The 20,680-nt window shown below is 47.9% G+C and overlaps 1 protein-coding gene across 2 annotated transcripts in view; it reads right to left on the bottom strand.

The window, feature by feature from the left end:
* Positions 1-20,680, bottom strand: part of PTCH1 (patched 1) — a 132,670-nt gene that overhangs the window by 87,020 nt on the left and 24,970 nt on the right. Inside the window, exons 1-2 of one of the 2 annotated variants that reach the window (XM_077474806.1) lie at positions 5,938-6,530; positions 1,773-1,965 (exon numbers count right to left, since the gene is read on the bottom strand). In XM_077474806.1, the coding sequence (XP_077330932.1) occupies positions 1,773-1,965; positions 5,938-6,105 (361 nt within the window). In that variant the 5' untranslated portion in view covers positions 6,106-6,530. Of the gene's footprint in view, positions 1-1,772; positions 1,966-5,937; positions 6,531-20,680 lie in introns of those variants that run through there. The other variant, XM_077474807.1, reaches the window with a different exon arrangement.

Genomic DNA, 20,680 nt, shown 5'->3' with positions numbered 1-20,680 from the left:
GCAATTTGACAAGCAGTTTCAATGCTTTTTTTGAATTTAGAGCACACAAAGTTAATAGCTGTCGACCAAAGTTTGTTAATACATGTTGGCAAAACATCAATACATATCCTCGGCACTTTGATCCACTGCCATTGACTTCTATGGACCTCCCAACGCACTAAAACTCAGAAAATAAAACAGATATGATGATGGGACCCATGAGATGTGTTTCTGTGCGCCAGAAAGTCTGCGTTAGGAACACACCAGTGTAAATAGGCCCTTAAAGTAAGGCTGGCCATAGACTGAGCATTTTCTTTTCTGCAACCACGGGTTGCAGGAAAGCAACATTACTTGATTGACAGTGACACTGAACACAGACAGTGTTGACAGGAAAATCCCTCCTGTGGAGCCATTGTATTCTCCTGGTGGGGACAGATCTCCCCTATAACAGCTGCTAGCAATAATCGCATGTAAAATCTGGCAGGCCGGTTGTACCCAATTGGACCGGTTGATCAGTTTGGATACCTCCAGCCTGCTCATACATTGTTTGACGTTGGGTCCTGCTGAACCAGCCTAGAATTGAACAGTCTATGGCCGGCCTAAAGCAAAGCAAAAAACATATATTTCTCCACCAAGCCACAAATTTATCATCAATGGCAATACAGCTCTACTTGTTTTTGTGCATCTGTTACAGTAGCAAATCCAAAAATGAATAACCTAGACCTGTTCATAGCTCAGGCATGGACACATCCCTTACCTTACATTTTTGCCAAAAATATAAAGTTAGCCAGAAAAGGCTATGCCCAGTAAAACATTGAGCATACAACATCACACAAGCTAACCAGCACATCTATATTTATAAAACACGCAAAAAACACCAGCATCCTTTTTTGCTAGAACATACAATTTTGAATTAAAAAAAGTTACAAAATGCTTCTCTCTGGTTAAGAGAAAATGTATATTTTTTTTTATTCTTTCCTTTAATAAAAAAAAAAAAATAATAATTATATATATATATATATATATATATATATATATATATATATATATATATATATATATATATATATATATATATATATATATATATATATATATATATATATATATATAATTTAACTTAACCAGAGAGAAATATTTTGTAACTTTTTTTTTTTTCTTCTTTTTTTACATTAACATTTCTATCTGTGAATACTGCAGCTGAACTTTCCCGGCTGTAGACCTTAAATCTCGAATCATCCATTCTAGTGCGCACCATTCTTCCCTTTTTTTCTTATATACCCACAGTCTTTTTTTTTACCTTGAGACATATGTTGCACACTCCCCTCCCCCTAGAAGCAAGACTTGAAAGCTGTCCAAAACAGGACCACACACACACACACACACACAGAACTCTACAGGTTGTAATGTGCAAGCCTTCCTGTAAGGGGCCTGCGCGCGCTCGCTCGCAAAAACCACTCGCTCAGTGATTAACATACAGCACATCACATATGCTGTACAAAGCACCACATGCTGAAGCAAATACGAACTGGAAGAAACTCCGGCAAACTAAAAAAAAAAAAAGACAAAACAGCAGCAAAAGCTTTCGCCACTGTCATGTACATTAAGAACACACAGGCCCGGCCATATGGGACAACATGTGCGCAAATGGACACCCCCTTTAAAAAACAGCCAGACAAGGCACATTTTCTACAAGATTTGAAAGGCAATTTAAATTTTCACACCAACCATAAAAAAATAAATAAAAAAAAAAAAAAAAACAAATACACACACAACACACGAGTACTTCTTACCTTCGACCCAAAGCTCCTCCATATTCGTCTCTAGGTTTGCTGCTCGTAATCCCACAGCAAAAGCACCAAATATCAAGAGGCCCACTACCAAAAACTTGCCGCAGTTTTTTTGTATGTAGCAACCAAGTTTAAATAATAGTCTTTGAAAAACTCCTCTGAGCCACAATGGAGCTTTCCTGCCCGTAGCCTTCCCCTAGAAGAAGAAAAATAGAGGGATTTAAAATAACACAAGAGGAAAAACCTCGCCAACAAAAGTCATTTCCTGCATTTTGTCAAAATACCCCCATATTACATGTCTTCAACACAGCGTTATAAACTAATGCATGGGGGAGCATTGGCTACAAACTTAGTTACTGTGTCGACAAGCAAAATAGACCACTATAGAATATTATCCAGATTACTTGTATATACAGATCACACAAGTGCGGTCAGACTGGGGCTGTTGGGTTTACATTAGGTTCACACACACAGGTCCTTCAAGGCTTAATTTCTTTAGAGGAAACAATGGATCATCAACCTCAACTCTTTTGTATCCATACACTAAACAATCTGATTGTACAATCCCCTTCAGATCTACCATCAACTAGGAAGTGCAAGTATCTGCCTTATATGATCCAAATAAATGGGATTGTTTAATTGGGCATAGCATAGCTTTTGGCTGATCTATTGTACAGAGATGTGAAGGCAGGTTTGCCTTACTTACAAAGCTAAATGAACACTAACTTTGCCAAATACCCGGTCTATTCCATCTAATCCCATAGTAGCCAGTGAGATGCTTACATTCACAGCTTGGTACATAAATGCTAGTTAATTTCTTTGTTAAAAAAACAAAAACAAACAAAAACACAGTGGCTTACACCTCTCTACCTTGCAGCATTGGTTTAAAATGCCAACCAGAACGCTATTGGCATGGAGTTTGCATGACCTCCCTGTGCTTGAGTGGGTTTCCTGAAACACTCTGTGCTGATAGCTTAATTGGTTACTATCTAAACTGGCTCTAGTATGGGAAATGGGGCCCATGGATTGTACATATATGTTTGAGATAGGGACCTTCAGCCCTGGTTCACACTGGAGTGTTTTGACATGTCAAAATCACATGTCAAATTGGCGGCAATTGCCGTCAATGGCAGCGTCCTAATTGGTGCAACACTGCAACAATTTCCAAAAGTAGTTTCTGTACTACTTTTTTCGATTTCGGGCTGCAATTTACATTGACATCTGCAGAAACCTGCACAGATGTCTCTGAAATCGTGTCGGAAATCAGGACTGACACGCGGGAATGAAATTGTGCGAATTCAGCTGAACTTGCACGGCTTCATTCCCTTAGCTTAGTGTGAACCTGGGCTCAATCACCTATTCTCAACCAGGAATCCGTAGGAACCTGGGATTCCTCCAGGAGGTTTCTAGGGGTAGTTTCAGCTATGGCTGGTTGACCTTGCATCTGATGGTTCCTAAACACCATCATAAGGGACATTCTTCTCACTGAGCACTCCTCCCAAAAAGCCTCAACGTAACAGACATTCTTCCCACTGACCACCAACGTAGCAGACAGACACTTCCCACTGGCCACCAACGTAGCAGACATTCTGACCACCAACGTAAGGGGGCAGTCTTCCCCCCAACCACCAATGGAGACATTCTTCCCACTGACCACCAACGCAAGGGGCACTCTTCCCACTGACCACCAACGCAAGGGGCACTCTTCCCACTGACCACCAACGCAAGGGGCACTCTTCCCACTGACCACCAACGCAAGGGGCACTCTTCCCACTGACCACCAACGCAAGGGGCACTCTTCCCACTGACCACCAACGCAAGGGGCACTCTTCCCACTGACCACCAACGCAAGGGGCACTCTTCCCACTGACCACCAACGCAAGGGGCACTCTTCCCACTGACCACCAATGAGTTCATTTTAGACAGGGTCGCCAAAGAATTTTTTCTAGGATGCCTCTAGGGTAAAATGATAATGAATTGATAAATTGTGCCGCAGATTGTAATTGGTTCTAGTGTAGGTATTTATGAGAGTTATTTATGAGAGTTAGGGATCTTAGATTGCAAGCTCCTTGTCACTACTATATAAAATACCTGAAATAAAAAACTAATCGCATCTGTGACATCCACTGAATACATAATAATTATACAGTATATAAGACAAGGAAAGGGTGAAACTGAGCATCACACAAGCAATTAGGCTTTCTCCTCAATGTGGTGCCCAGTTTCACCCTTTCCTCTACTTCTATACGATAAATAACACCCATGCCTGTACTAGAGAACCCCTAATTAGTCAGTGTATAATTCCCAGCTCTTCTGGGAAAGAATGATCTTCTGGGACAAATGTTAGACACCCTGATCACTAGGTCTACAGATATCGGAGCAGCTCAGACTCTGTAGAAGACACAATGATCCTTGCCAGCAATATAAGGGGGGAGGAAAAGGCTGAAAGGATTGTGTTTACTAGGATGGTGCACATGTTGACAATGCCGAGCAGCCCTGTCCATGGAGTGCGATGGGAGAGGGAACTCAACAGCCCTGGACAATATCTGAATGGAAGAGGGCAGCCACATGGTCTGCTCTTGTGCTCTCTAACCAGTGGAAGAGAATGATCCCTGGAGCTGGGGATTCCTAACCACTGTGTGCACATTGCCCTACACATCCCATCGTGCCTCATCTGTTTACACTTTCCACTTTCCTACACTTGCCCCAAGGGCCATTGAATGTAAGGGGATGTAACGTGGGACCCCCTGTGCATGAGATCAGTTCCCTGTGATCCCCTCTTGTATACAAAATCAGTTCCCAATGATTCCTATGTACCTCATAAATGATCTGCTCCCCATGTATGCCCTGTGTGTGATCAGCTTCCTGTGACCTGCTGTATAATCAGCTCCCCATGTACCCCCTTCGTATATGATCAGCTCCCTGTGATCCATACGTATGCCCTGTGTAAGATCTGGTCCCCAGGTATGATCGGCTCCCCATGCACCCCCTTTATATATGATCAGCTGTCTGTGGTCCATATGTATGATCTGGTCCCTGTAATTCCCAAGTACCCCTTGTGATCTGTATGTACAAGGGGGTAAATACAGGTCACAGGGGGCTAGTCATACACAGGGAGTAAATCGTATACAAAGGAGGTACATACAGATCACAGGGGGTTGATTGTACACAGGGGGTAAAATACAGATCACAAGGGGCTGATCATAAACAGGGAGTACACAATATACAAGGCTGTACATACAAATCACAGGGGGCTGATTGCACACAGGGGGTACAACATATACAAGGGGGTAAATACAGATCACAAGGGGCTGATCATTCACAGGGGGGTACATACAGATCACAGGGAGGCTGATCGTACACAGGGGGGTACAACAAGGGGCTGATCATACACAGGGAGTACATCATATACAAGGGGGTACATACAGATCACAGGGGGGCTGATCCTACACAAGGGGTACAACAAGGGGCTGATCATACAGAGGGAGTACATTGTATACGAGGGGTACATACAGATCACAGGGGGGCTGATCATACAAATGGGGTACAAGAAGGGGCTGATCATACACAGGGAGTACATCGTATACGAGGGGGTACATACAGATCACAGGGGGCTGATCCTACACAAGGGGTACAACAAGGGGCTGATCATACACAGAGAGTACATCGTATACGAGGGGGTATATACAGATCACAGGGGGGCTGATCGTACACAAGGGGCACAACAAGGGGCTGATCATACACAGGGAGTGCATCGTATACGAGGGGGTACATACAAATCACAGAGGGGCTGATCATACACAAGGGCTACAACATAAACAAGGGGCTAATCATACACAGGGGGGTACACACAGATCACAGGGGACTGATCATACGGGGTACATTGTATAAGTACCTGATTGTATGAACAGCCCCCTGCGCACAATCAAGACCCCCCACTGTGATCCGTATGTAATCCCTGGTTATGACCAGCCCCCTGTAATCTGTATGCACCCCTTAATTGTGATCAACCACCAAATATACAACCAGCCCTTTAGCGTACCCCCTATTATAGTCAGCCCCCCAATGTGTGATCTCCGTGTACCCTTCTATGAGACCCCCCAGTGTGATCCGATCCCCCTTCCCCATCCATTGGCATATATGACAGTAGACAATGCCCGGGGATCACCTCGGAGATGTTTTGCAGGGCGAAGGTGGCATCACAGTAGCTCGGGCGCTGGAGATAGTCTCGGTCGGGCGGCCCCCCTCCTCCTCCCCCGGTGGCGGGCTCCTGTCCCCTCCTTCTCCGTGTCGCCGTAGTCCGGGACTCGTCATCAGGCCAGGCAGCCGAGGCCATGCTGTGTCCGCAGTGTGCGGGGAGAAGGCTCCAGGCTTAGCGGGCGCGTAGTACAGGAAGACAGGCTTCTTCTCCGTCCTCGGCTCTCTTCATGCCTCTCCGGGGGAGGGCGGCGAGTGGAGCTTAGCGCCTTCCATCCCCACATCTCGCGGTCCGGACGTCTGAGCCGCTTCCCGCATTCACCGTGTGTTTGTTTATGTGTGAGCCGGAGCCAGGAGAGGGGGACGGGGGGCGAGCGCTGCCTACCACGAGCACCGGCCGCTCTGATCCCTTCTCAGCCCGGGGCTCCCTATAATCATCACCACCAGGACACGGCTCTCCAATGCACGGCTCCTCCAGGACACGGCTCTCCGCTCTCCTCCGCTCTCCTGTCCGCCGTGCTTCAATAGATGAGATGGAGAGGAGGGGGAGGGAGGGAGAGGAAAACTAGCCCTCTCCATTCGGAGAAAGAGGAAAGGAGGGGCGGGGCCGTGAGGATCCGCCCCCGGGGCTGTCAGATGGCTGCGATCCCTGCCCTCCCATTGGCTGAAGGCGAGCGAAAAAAATAAAAAAAATACTCAACAAACATGACTATTATTAGCTGCTTAGCAACAGCTCACCAAAGTAGAGAGACCACCCAGGCAGGCCAGGCTGGTGTGTGTGTGTATGGCCTGGCTTCAGGGGAGCCTTAAAGGGCCCCAGCCCTGAACAGGCCGCCGAGCTGTGTGCTGGAGGAACTCATCCCTTTAAAGAGGCGCCTCGGCCCCAAGGCTGAATCCGAGCCTGGGAGGTCCAGCCTCAATTCCCAGACTGCACACTCAATGACAGCGGGCCTGTGGGAGGCAACCACTCCTCTCTATCATCATCACACAATGCAAGGAGTCCCATCCAGCCTGATCATCCAGGCATCCATTCCCAGCGCCTTCTCCCTGTGCTAGTAGGGGCCCCTTCTCCTAGTACTAGTGCTGGTCCCTTCTCCTCGTGCGGGCCCCTTCTCCTTGTGTGGGACCCTTCTACTGCAGGCCCCTTCTCCTAGTACTAGTGCGGGCCCCTTCTTCTAGTATGGGCCCCTTCTCCTAGTAGGGGCCCCTTCTCGTGTGGGACCCTTCTACGGCAGGCCCCTTATCCTAGTACTAGTGCAGGCCCCTTCTCCTAGTATGGGCCCCTTCTCCTTGTGCGGGCCCCTTCTCCTAGTAGGGGCCCTTTCTCTTTGTGCGGGCCCCTTCTCCTAGTACTAGTGCAGGCCCCTTCTAGTATGGGCCCCTTCTCCTTGTGTGGGACCCTTATACTGCAGGCCCCTTCTCCTAGTACTAGTATGGGCCCCTTCTCCTTGTGTGGGACCCTTCTACTGCGGGCCCCTTCTCCTAGTACTAGTGCAGGCCCCTTCTTCTAGTATGGGCACCTTCTTGTCGCGTGGGACCCTTCTACTGCGGGCCCCTTCTCCTAGTACTAGTGCGGGCCTCTTCTTCTAGTCGGGGCTACTTCTCCTAGTAGGGGCCCCTTCTAATAGTGTGGGCCCCTTCTCCTAGTACAAGCCCCTTCTAGTGCGGGCCCGTTCTAGTACGAGCCCCTTCTAGTGCAGGCCTCTTCACTTAGTACAAGCCCCTTCTAGTGCAGGCCCCTTCTCCTAGTACTAGTGCGGGCCCCTTCTCCTAGTACAACCCCTTCTAGTGCGGGCCCCTTCTAGTACGAGCCCCTTCTAGTACAAGCCCCTTCTAGTACAAGCCCCTTCTAGTACGAGCCCCTTCTCCTAGTACGAACCCCTTCTAGTGCAGGCCCCTTCTCCTAGTACGAACCCCTTCTAGTGCGGGCCCCTTCTCCTAGTACAAACCCCTTCTAGTGCGGGCCCCTTCTCCTAGTACAAACCCCTTCTAGTGTGGGCCCCTTCTCCTAGTACAAACCCCTTCTAGTGTGGGCCCCGTCTCCTAGTCCAAACCCCTTCTAGTGTGGGCCCCTTCTCCTAGTACAAACCCCTTCTAGTGTGGGCCCCTTCTGCTAGTACAAACCCCTTCTATTGTGGGTCCCTTCTCCTAGTACAAACCCCTTCTAGTGTGGGCCCCTTCTAGTACAAGCCCCTTCTAGTGCGGGCCCCTTCTCCTAGTACGGGCCCCTTCTAGTGCGGACCCCTTCTCCAAGTGCAAGCCCCTTCTAGTAGGGGCCCCTTCTCCTAGTACAAGCCCCTTCTCCTAGTGCGGGCTCCTTCTAGTATGAGCCCCTTCTCCTAGTGCGGGCCCCTTCTCCTAGTACAAACCCCTTCTAGTGCGGGCCCCTTCTCCTAGTACGGGCCCCTTCTAGTACGAACCCCTTCTAGTGCGGGCCCCTTCTAGTACGAACCCTTTCTAGTGCAGGCCCCTTCTAGTATGAACCCCTTCTAGTGCGGGCCCCTTCTAGTATGAACCCCTTCTCCTAGTGCGAGCCCCTTCTCCTAGTGCGGGCCCCTTCTCCTAGTGCGGGCCTATTCTCCTAGTGCAGGCCTATTCTCCTAGTGCGAGCCCCTTCTCCTAGTGCGAGCCCCTTCTCCTAGTGCGAGCCCCTTCTAGCGCGGGCCCCTTCTAGTGTGTGCCCCTTCTTCCTGTACTTGTGCGGGCCCCTTCTAGTGCAGGACCTTCTAGTGGGGGCCCCTTATTCCTGTACTAGTGCGGACAACTTCTAGTGCAGGCTCCTTTTCCTAGTGAGGGCCCCATCCTGTACTAGTGCGGGCCGCTTCTAGTGCGTGCCCCTTCTTCCTCTACTAGTGCGGGCCCCTTCTACTATTGCGGGCCCCTTCTCCTATTGTGGGCCCCTTCTTCCTGTACTAGTGCGGGCCCCTTCTTCCTGTACTATTGCGGGCCCCTTCTTCCTGTACTATTGCGGGCCCCTTCGCCTAGTGTGGTCCCTTCTTCCTGTACTAGTACGGGCCCCTTCTCCTAGTGCGGTCCCCTTCTTCCTGTACTATTGCAGGCCCCTTCTCCTAGTGTGGTCCCTTCTTCCTGTACTAGTACGGGCCCCTTCTCCTAGTGCGGTCCACTTCTTCCTGTACTATTGCGGGCCCCTTCTCCTAGTGCGGTCCCCTTCTTCCTGTACTATTGCGGGCCCCTTCTCCTAGTGCGGGCCCCTTCTCCCTGTACTATTGCGGGCCCCTTCTAGTGCAGGCCCCTTCTCCCTGTACTAGTGCGGGCCCCTTCTCCTAGTGCGGGCCCCTTCTTCCTGTACTAGTGCGGTCCCCTTCTTCCTGTACTAGTGCGGGCCCCTTTTCGTCCTGTACTAGTGCAGGCCCCTTCTCCTAGTGCAGGCCCCTTTTGGTCCTGTACTAGTGCAGGCCCCTTCTCCTAGTGCAGGCCCCTTTCGTCCTGTACTAATGCGGGCCCCTTCTTCCTGTATTAGTGCGGGCCCCTTCTCCTAGTGCCAGCCCCTTCTCCCTGTACTAGTGCGGGCCCCTTCTCCCTGTACTAGTGCGGGCCCCTTCTCCCTGTACTAGTGCGGGCCCCTTCTCCCTGTACTAGTGCGGGCCCCTTCTCCCTGTACTAGTGCAGGCCCCTTCTTCCTGTACTAGTGCGGGCCTTACGGGCCAAGAAGGTGGGATTACATATCTCAAAATCTTTATATCCAGGATGACGCAGTTCCAAAAGATGGATAGTTAAAAAGACTCCTGGGTGGAAAAGGCATGAATGGACATCCAAGACAAATGTGTGGTTGAACCCACTAAACATCGGCCATACACTGTGTTGGCCTTATACACCCCCCAGTGTATGAGGTCATTCATTTATGCAAATGAGTAACATGATACCCTTACCCATTGCGGTAAAGCTTGGTGAATTGACCCCATGGTCCTTAGACCATCTCAGGAGTAAACAAGAGAGGGTGGCTATCTTCCTACATACAGTGGGACTATGGAAAACAAATGTAGCCACTAGGGATGAGCCGAACAACCCCGGTTCGGTTCGTTTCGTACCAGAGCTTTCGAACGGAACGCAAATTCGTGCGAACTTTAGAACCCCATTGAAGTCTATGGGACTCGAACGTTCAAAATAAAAAGTGCTAATTTTAATGTGCTAATATGCAAGATATTGTCCTAAAAACGGTTTGGGGACCTGGCTCCTGCCCCAGGGGACATGGGTCAACGGCTAAAATGTTTTTAAAAACGGCTGTTTTTTCGGGAGCACTGATTTTAATGACGATTAAAGTGAAAAAAAAAAGTGAAATATTCCTTTAAATATCGTGCCTGAGGGGTGTCTATAGTATGCCTGTGAAGTGCCACGTGTTTCCTGTGTTTCGAACAGTCCATGCAGAAAATGACATCTAATGAAAAAAAAGTCATTTAAAACTGCTTGCGGTTTTAATGTAATATCTGGTTCCGGCAATATGGATGAAAATCATTGAGAAAAATGGCATGGGTAGCCCCCCCCTGCCCATTACCAGCCCCTTTGGGTCTTGTACGGATATTAAGGGGAACCCCGTACCCATATTAAAAAAAGGAAAGGCGTGGTGCCCCCAGGCCCTATATACTCAGAACAGCAGTATACAGGCGGTGCAAACAAGACAGGGAGTGTGTAGGTTTGTTGTGTTAAGTAGAATCTGTTTGTAATTTTGAACTGGTACATCTTTAAAGTGGAGCTCCAGTCAAAAAATCTATTTTTAAGCTTTTTGGAAAACATAGGGAAGGGTTATCACCCCTGTATAATTTTTTTTGCTGTCCGTCTTTTTTCATCTCACTTCCTGTTGTCTCCTTCCGTTTGCATGTAGGAGACGTTTGTAAGTTGGATGTTTGAAAGTAGGGGTCTGCCCTATATGCTCTGCAGAAATGGCGGAACAAGGTGTTGGTGTTGCCACAACATTGTAAGCCCTCAAAGTGACTCTTGGTGGGCGCTGGAGCGCCCTGCTGTGAACGATTATATCAAGAATTGTAATTACATGCCATTGTTGAACAGTGGTAGAAAAATTGGGCCTTTGGTGGTTGTGGTGCTGGTGCTGGTGCCACAACACTATAAGTCCTCACAGTTAATTTTGGTGGGTACAGGAATGGGCCCTGCTTTGAAATATTATATCAAGAATTGTAATTACATGCCCCTGTTAAACAGGGGCTGAAAAATTGGGCCTTAGGCACTGGTGCTGGTGCCACGACACTGAAACCTCTCCCATATACTCTAGTTGTAGTGCAGGAATGAGCCCTACTGCAAAGCATTGCATCAAAAATTGTAATTAAACGCCCCTGTTAAACAGCGGCAGAAAAATTGGGCTGGTGGCATCACCCAGAACCAAAAATGTTCTTCCAAGATATCAGCGGAGGAGGAAGAGGATAGACAATCAACATAACAGGACAGTCACTCAGCATCAGCATAGGCAGTCTTGAAGGGATGTGATATTTTAAAAAAAATTATTCGGTTACATCAGCTTCAGGTGCTTGGTAGCTGTGGGTGATCCAAGACTGATTTATCTTTATGAAGGTCAGTCGATCAACCGAGTCGGTGGACAGGCGCACCCTGTGATCGGTAACAAAGCCACCAGCAGCACTGAAGGTGCATTCCAAAAGAACGCTGGATGCAGGACAGGCCAGTAGCTCAATTGAATACTGTGCAAGCTCTGGCCATTGATCCATCCTCAAGACCCAGTAAGCCAGAGGATTTTCAGTGGGAAAGGTGTCCAAGTCTGACCTTGCCCCTAGGGTATTCCTGCACCATGTAAATCAGACGCTGGCGATGGTTGCTGGAACCGATCATACCTTGGGGCTGTGGACTAAAAAATTGTCTGAACGCATCGGTCAGACGGCCACCTTCTCCACCACTCCTTCTGACCGATGCCTCAGCAACACGTTGTCCAGGACCAGGAGTTTGTAACCTTCCAGTCTCTGGGAACGCGTTGCACAGACCTTTCTGCAAGGCCTCCCGGAGATGTCTCATCCTCTGCTCCCTCTGCGACGGCAAGATAAGGTCGGCAACCTTACCCTTGTACCGTGGATCAAGGAGAGTGGCCAGCCAGTAATGGTCCCTCTCCTTGATCCGAAGAATACGAAGATCCTTCCGCAGGCTTTGCAGAATCAGGGAGGCCATGCAGCGTAGGTTAGCTGAGGCATTCGGTCCGGAGTCCTCTGGGTCACTAAGGACAACATGATCCGCAGCTACCTCCTCCCAGCCACGTACAAGTTCATGGGTTTCTTGGGACTGTAAATCATCCCTACAAGACTACTGCTGCTGCTGAGTGCCAGCCTCCACCCCCATCCTCCTCCTCCTCATCCTCTTCCTGTGTGATGGGTGGGACAGCAGGAACACTGTCTGGATAAAGGGGGCCTTGAGAGGCAAAGAAGTCCTCCTCTTCCTGCCTCTGTTCTGCCTCAAGTGCCATGTCCATTATTCCACGCAGCGTATGCTCCAACAGGTGGACAAGAGGTACAGTGCCACTGATGCATGCACTGTCACTGCTCACCATCCTTGTGGCCTCCTCAAATGGTGACAGGACAGTGCATGCATCCCTGATCATGCCGCACTGGCGTGGTGAGAAAAAACCAAGCTCCCCTGACCCTGTCCTGGTGCCGTAGTCGCACAGGTACTCATTGATGGCCCTCTGCTGCGTGTGCAGCCGCTGCAGCATGGCCAACGTTGAGTTCCACCTGGTGGGCATGTCACATATAAGGTGGTTCTTGGGCAGGTTCAACTCCTTTTGGAGCTCAGCCAGCCGAGCACAGGCATTAAATGATCGGCAGAAATGCACACAGACTTTCCTGGCCTGCTTCAGGACATCCTGTAAGTCTGGGTACCTGCCCATGAACCGCTGCACCACCAGGTTAAGGACGTGAGCCACACAGGGCACATGGGTCAGTTGTCCCTGTCGGAGGGTGGAGAGGAGATTGGTGCCATTGTCGCAAACCACCAATCCTGCCTTAAGCTGGCGTGGCGTCAACCACCTCTCGGCCTGCCCCTGCAGAGCTGACAAAATATCTGCCCCAGTGTGGCTCCTGTCCCCCAAACAAATCAGCGCAAGCACAGCATGGCATTGTTTTGCCTGCGAACTTGCATAGCCCCTTGAACGCCTACGGAGCACCGCTGGTTCCGAGGACAGATCACTGGAAGAGGCCATGGAGGAAGAGGAGGGGTTGGAGGAGAGAGGTGTGTCACAACCAGTAGTAGCATTTTGGAGGCGTGGTGGCGGAACAACCTCCAACACTACTGCACCTTGTCCTGCATCCTTCCCAGCTGCCAGAAGAGTGACCCAATGGGCCGTGAAAGACAGGTAACGTCCCTGTCCATGCCTGCTGGACCATGAGTCAGCGGTAATATGCACCTTACCGCTGACTGCCCTGTCCAGCGAGGCAAGGACATTGCCTTCCACATGCCAGTAGAGAGCCGGAATTGCCTTCCGTGAGAAAAAGTGGCGTTTGGGGACCTGCCACTGAGGAACCGCACATTGTACAAACTCACGGAAGGGGGCCGAGTCTACCAACTGAAAAGGCAGCAGTTGAAGTGCTAGCAATTTAGCCAAGCTAGCATTCAACCGCTGGGCATGTGGATGGCTGGGAGTGAACTTCTTTCGACGGTCCAGCAGCTGGGGCAGGGAAATTTGCCTGCTATAATCGGACATGGGTGTACTGCTAGCAGAGTGCCCGCAAGCACTTGGCTGTGACACACCTAATTGTACACTTTCATTCCTCTCAGAGCAGGTTTCAGAGAGGACTGAAGGTCTAGTGGGGTTGGAGATCCCAGCTGATGAGGGGCAAGGAGAGGTCCGCTTTGTTCTTTGGTGTGGGTCTTTGAGGTACGCTTGGCAACGAGCTGCATGGCAGGTCAACATATGTCTAGTCAAGCACGTGGTGCTCAAGCGGCTGATGTTTTGGCCACGCGAGATAAGCTTGAGACATATGTTGCAAATAGCAGCGGTGCGATCTGATGCACTCGTCTCAAAAAAGGCCCACACCAAAGAACTATTAGAATAACGCGCAGAGGCAGCGCCCTGCACAGGTGGAGCTCTGCGGTGTGATTCAGTCGGGGTGCTGCCCCTAAGCAGGGCATCCTGCATCGTTGGAGATGTGCTTCCTTCTCTCTCCTACCAGGCACCCACGTGGAGTCAGTGCCCACATCATCCCCTCCCTCTTCATCGCTGGAGCAAACCTGGCAGTATGCTGCAGCTTGTGGAACATGACTGCCAGATTGCTGTCCTTCTTGAGCATCCCCTCTCTCTGTGCTCACGCTACTGACTTCCTCTAGCTGAGTATCATCATCAGAGCCTACAAAACACTGGGCATCCTCCTGGAGCATGTACCCAACACTGTGCTCAAAGAGTTCAGGGGACTCCTCAGGAGGACGTGGTGGGTCTAGGGAAGGAGTCACCGATGATGACATTGATACGAGAGAAGACGATGCATTGGCAGCTGCTTTGCTAGTACCCTGAGCTTGGGTGAGAGAGGATGAGGAGGATGAAGAGGGCATAGTCATCCACTCTACCAAGTCTTCGGCATGATGCGGCTCAACACGTCCAGCTGCCGAAAATAAGGACAAGCGTGTCCCATGGCCACGTGCTGATGATGATGCACCATGTCCACAACCAGCACTGTTGTCTCTAGACACAGAGCCTGCTTGCCCTCTTTTATCGGCTTGTGCCTGTCTGCCTCTCCTTGTTGGCCTTCCAGACATGATAATGGCCTGAAGGGAGATTGGAAAACCAGCAATTGGTTAGTGTATATTGTGCTGGAGGCACACAACACCCACTAACTCCTGCAGATGCCTTTATTATAGAACAACAGGAATTAAAGGGTAGATACCGGTGTATACTGTGCTGTGGTGGAGGCACACAACACCAACTAACTCCTGCAGATGGCTCAATTAGAGAAGAGCAAAATAGGTGGATAATGGTGTATACTGCACTCAGGTCACACAGACAACACCCACAAACTCCTGCAGCTGGCTGAAAGCTCAATTACAGAAGAGCAATATAGCTATATAGGTGGACAATGGTGTATACTGCACTCAGGTCACACAGACAACACCCACAAACTCCTGCAGCTGGCTGAAAGCTCAATTACAGAAGAGCAATATAGCTATATAGGTGGATAATGGTGTCTGTGTGCCCTGACCGCAGTATACACCATTATCCACCTATATAGCTATATTGCTCTTCTGTAAATGAGCAGCCATCTGCAGAAGTTTCTGGGTGTTGTCTGTGTGCCCTGACCGCAGTATACAACACCCACAAACTCCTGCAGCTGGCTGAAAGCTCAATTACAGAAGAGCAATATAGCTATATAGGTGGATAATGGTGTATACTGCGGTCAGGGCACACAGACAACACCCACAAACTCCTGCAGCTGGCTGAAAGCTCAATTACAGAAGAGCAAGAACGCTAAATCGGTGGATAACGGACGGTGTATACTGCGTTGAAGGTACACAGAGAACACCCACTAACTCCTACAGACGGCAACACACTACACAAGGCTGCCGTGCTGGCGGCCTTATATAGTGTGGGGCATGTACTACACAGCCTGAGCTATGATTGGCCACAGGCATTCTGCCTGTGGCCAATCATGGCTCTCCTCGCTGCCGGCGCTATGATTGGCCAAGCATGCGGGGTCACAATGCATGCTTGGCCAATCATGAGCCAGCAATGCACTGCGCCATCGCAGTGCATTGTGGGCCGTGAGCGCCACACAAATTTGGCACGAACGGGCGAACAGCCAGTGTTCGAGTCGAACATGTGTTCGACTCGAACACCAAGCTCATCCCTAGTAGCCACCTAGAAAAAAAGAAAGGATTTGGAGAAGGCTGAGAACATTAGAAAGGACTTTTCTGAGTCAAGAATTTTTTTGGGGGGGTTCTTAACACAAGAACATGGTGTGGGAAACCCACGTTCTGCGCAAATGTCCCATTCAAAAAGTACTGGATGTTGGATCTACTGTGGGTAGCAATATAATCCTAATGACACTCCAAATGCAGATCACAAATGCAATGCATCAGATCACATGGTACTATGGTATTTTGGTGCAATGCATCTTTTAAAAGCTTTGGTGCGATCCAGTGCAATTTTGCCCTCACATTTATTCAGATATCTGCAGTTGCCCCATGCTTTCAGGGCTCCGTTTCCGTCAGGTGAGAGGCAGCTGGTGCAATGTGACCTGGAGCAGATTTTGTGTTTTGATTGTACAGAGAAACCCACCTCCATGCTATACGCACATCTCCAAGTCTTGTCTCCTGATTTAACAAGGCTCCATAAGCAATGGGGCCAGGATGTTCCATAGCTAGACTCCCAGGATTGGGAGGACGTGGGGGACTTCCCATTTAAGATACTTGTTTCCTTGAGAGACAGCCTCATTCAATACAAGATTGTCCATAGGGCATACCTCACTCCCACTCGGGTGCACATGATGAGGTCTTCTCTCTCCCTGGAGTGCTGGTGCTGTGTGACCGCTAATGTAGAGGGAGGTGGTTGCACTTTGGCCCTTTTTCCTTGAGTACTAAAGCAAAACCCCCCCCCCCCCCCCCCAATCACCTTCCAGTGTAGGAGAGAAAAGAATATAAGCATTCTAGGGGCACAATACACACATGCAGCTAAGGCATGCATCTGCTCTACTCAAAATGAACATATTGGTTGCTACCATCAAATCCCTAATAGGTTACAGTTGGCTAAGGCACTATACTTTTTGCATTGCTGGACAAACCTGATAGTGATAGAAGACCATTACAAAGTTTCTTTCTCTACATGGCATTTGCTGCTGAAAACAGAAATCACGTCACTAAATGACCCATTAGAACTGTTTTCTGAAACTAATGTAGCAAAGAAAACTGGAGGTGGCTGAGCATTCCAGAAAGTGTACAGCTCCAAGGTGCAGTTAGTGTATGGAGATATGATTTACAGAGTCTAGCGCCCTCTATGGGCACACTGATGTCATTACTCTGCACTCACACACTAGGGGGGGGGGGGGGGGGGGGGTGTTAACTAGAACAATTCCTGATCCTTGTTCCTTGAAATCCTTGTTTCATTTTCAAACCCTGGACTGTAGAAATGTCAGTTGAAAAAAATGTAACAAGCTTAAAGCACAAAGTGCCTGTAATCCTATTAGTTCATTGGTAAGGACACAACTGACTACTACTGTTTGTTCACAACAACAGTCAATTTTTCTGTATAAACTTTTGGGGAAAAAGCTTTTCTAAGCAGGGTTGCTTTTACCAGAAGAAGGGGTTCTATCAAAAGTGCGATTATGCAAAAGCATCAAATATAGTACTCTATGAGCATAAAAAAATTCCTTTTATACATAAACCCCTTTATGAGCCTAGACCACTTCTAAACACATAGGTGAATGAAATGCTTACTTGGGTATGATATCTTAGGCCCCATTCACACCTGTGTGTTTTAGATGTTAAAAAAAATGCTTGCTGCGACTATGATGCACACATATTTTATAGAATTCAATGATCATGCATTTAAAACGCACCTCAAACACATAACACAAGTATCAAGTGAGCCCTAAAGTGAATCTGTGCAAAGTGTGTCAGCAGTATTAAAGTGGTTGTAAACCTCAGACATGAAATATGTACAAAGCATATCCTTCTATAGTATGTCCTAGTCTCAATTAGGAGCACTAAGCGTAATTTCTGTCTGCTGCTTTGTTCCTCTGCTATCAGCATGAATCTCTTCTAAGTTTTCCTGACACCAAGAGAAAAATGGTGACGGGGGGCGGACTTCCAGCAGATTGACAGCCTAATAGAAGGAATACACAATATGAATATCGGGCAAAAAATTCCGTTCTGCGAACGATCAGCCGATTTTCAACTCGTTGATGCCCAACAAGTAATCCCGATATCAATATTGTGAACGAAAAAGTTTGATTGACAAAAAGGAAAAATTGTGTCGCATCGTTTGACAAGGAATGATATTCTATTTGCTGGTGTTACGGCCATCTGTAAAAAAGCTCTCAAACATTAGCACGCGTGAGCGGAAATGGTTGACGACCCGGGAAGCAGTGTTCAAGAATGATGTTTCATAAACACGAATGAAAAGTTCCAAATAAACACAAATAAAGAAATGTGAGCAAAGGTATAGAATATCAAAAAAAAGTATTAAAAAAAACAAAAACTTTAACAATTCTCGTATTGTGTATTATTTTTTAAATTATTATAATTGTATGTGTGTGTGTGTGTATATATATATATATATATATATATATATATATATATATATATATATATATATATATATTAATGTATATATACAGATAAAGTGTATTCTTTCAATGTGAAATTCTTTAAATTTCAACGGATTGCGTAGGAACGTTAGTGCTGGGCGGAAAGGTGTGGCTACAAGGTCAAACGCACACTATATCACTTGTGCGTGACACGTCAACATTACGCATTAAATCTATTGCTCTTATAACAATTTTTTTCGATGGGTTTAAAGCTGGCAATGATTTTGACCAATAAACGTTGTTTCGTTGGTCAGCTGTCGAGTGATCGGCCGATTTTCTAACCGTGTATTCTGGTTATTAGCTCTGCTCCTGTGTGCTGTGTGAAGCTGGTGTGTCTCTTCCCTCCAATCAGCTCTCAGAGCTCTCTTCACTGAGTTCTGCAGAGTGTAATTTAAGCTTTCCATCCCCTTTTTTTAAACTCTCAGACAAGCTTTATAAATTCTGCATTTTGAGCAGATGTAGAGAAGAGATGGCTAGAAAAGTGTGTTTCGCTTGGGGCCAGTCACTTCACTGGATATATGTAATGCCTTGTACACATGACTGCACTTTTCGGCAGACTAGGTCCGACGGTCTACCCGACAGACTTTCGGCGGACTTCCGATGGACTTTCCGAATGAATGGACTTGGCCACACACATACACACCAAAGTCCGACGGATTCGAATGTGATGACGTACGTCCGGACTAGAATAAGGACGTTCATAGCCAGTAGCCAATAGCTGCCCTAGTGTCGGTTTTCGTCCGTCAGACTAGCATACAGACGAGCGTATTTCTCCATAGGAACTGGGTCCGGCGGAGTTCGGGCGAAAAAATTTGAAACATGTTCTATTTCTAAAATCTGTCAGATTTTTGGACAGCAAAGGTCCAATGGAGCACACACACGATCGAATTGTCTGATGGATTTGTTCCGTCGGACCTTTGCTGTCAAAGTCCAGTCGTGTGTATGCGGCATAAGGGTTTTTAACCACTTCTAGTGCAAACGCCATGAGGTGCATGCATTTATAAGAAATACCTGTGTGCCTAGGGAACATCATGAATCCAAGGCCCAGGCTGCACATTGGGCATTGACATTTATTAAATTTTGGTACTAAATCACACCTATCATGGCACACCCCATTTAACAGTGCAATGCCAAACGGAGGGCTCCCGTGCGCATGCGCTTTGTTCTAAGGTAAGCATTTCATAATGAGCTAGTATGCGGTGCATACTATCTCATTATGCTTCCGCTATTCAGTTTTGTTTTTTTTGGGGGGGGGGCATACAACCACTGTAAGCCCTTGTACACACGGTTGGAAATTCTGACCACAAAATCTGTCGGATTTTTTCTGACGGATTTTGTCCGAAACTGGTGTTGCATACACACGGTCGGATAAAGTTGTCGGAAAATACGATCGTTTGGAACATGATGACATTCATTCGGACGGGACTACGTTCAGCCTAGTAGCCAATAACTTTGCTCTTGTACTTTGATCTGAGCATGTGTGGCACTTTGTCCGATCGGAATTCTCTACAAACGATCAGAAAAAGTCAGATCGGATTTTGTTGTCGGAAAATTTGAGATCCTGCCGGACGTCCGATAGAGCCCACACACGATCGGATTTTCCGACAATATAATCCGATCGGACCATTTCCATCTGAATTTCCGACCGTGTGTACAAGGGCTTACAGAATCTGCTGGTGGCCAACACAACAGCCAGGCTTTGAAGGAACAGCACGGGACCTATCAATTATGTCCCTACAGAGAAGATTAGACATTTCGGCATTTCTACTAGTAGCAATGACGTTTTGTGTGGCAGGGACTTGCTCTCTACAAATAAAATTGCCGGTGGATTATGTGCATTTACTCCACAAAAATGCATTGAGAAAATGATTGGCCTCATCGGGAATACTTTCTTTCACACAGTAGAAGACATTGATAAATTTGTTTCCATTTGTCTACCACTCTCATTCAAAAGAGTCAAAGAAATGTGAAAAGGATGCTTCATAAGCCACGAGGCTGACCTTAAAAAACTTCCAGGTTCCTGGGAATAAGCAGAGCCAACTTTCCACAGTGAGACGCTGCTCTCGCTGTACTTTCAACAAGCCTTGGCTTTGTGGATAGCTGCCTTGCATTGAGTTGTGAGATGCCTGATCAGCGAAGGGGTTAACAGGAGCACTGTGTGTGTCCATTGAAAAAAAAATAAAATGGGCTGCGAAGGAAAGCGAGTAGAGGCATGGCAGAGGGGGCGGGGTTTGAAGGACTGGGCGGGCCCGACGGGGCTCGACTTCAATTCTAATGGACAGGACTCTAAAGAAGGCATTCTTTCCTAGACTTAATCTTCTACAGTAAACAGCAAGAGGCAAAGTACAGTGGGTGGCTCTATTAAGCCTCATTCACACGGCTGTAAATATTTTACTGATGTTATGACATGTGCGTTTTCTAGGAGAAGCGTTTCCTACGTAATGATCGGTAAAG

Source organism: Lithobates pipiens, unplaced genomic scaffold (genome assembly GCF_037356315.1).
Source record: "Lithobates pipiens isolate NorthernLeopardFrog02 unplaced genomic scaffold, aLitPip1_a1.2 Scaffold_13, whole genome shotgun sequence".
In the NCBI taxonomy this organism is placed as follows: domain Eukaryota; kingdom Metazoa; phylum Chordata; class Amphibia; order Anura; family Ranidae; genus Lithobates; species Lithobates pipiens.
Note: the sequence above shows the minus strand (reverse complement) of the source record. Positions and strands in the feature narration are given on the sequence as shown.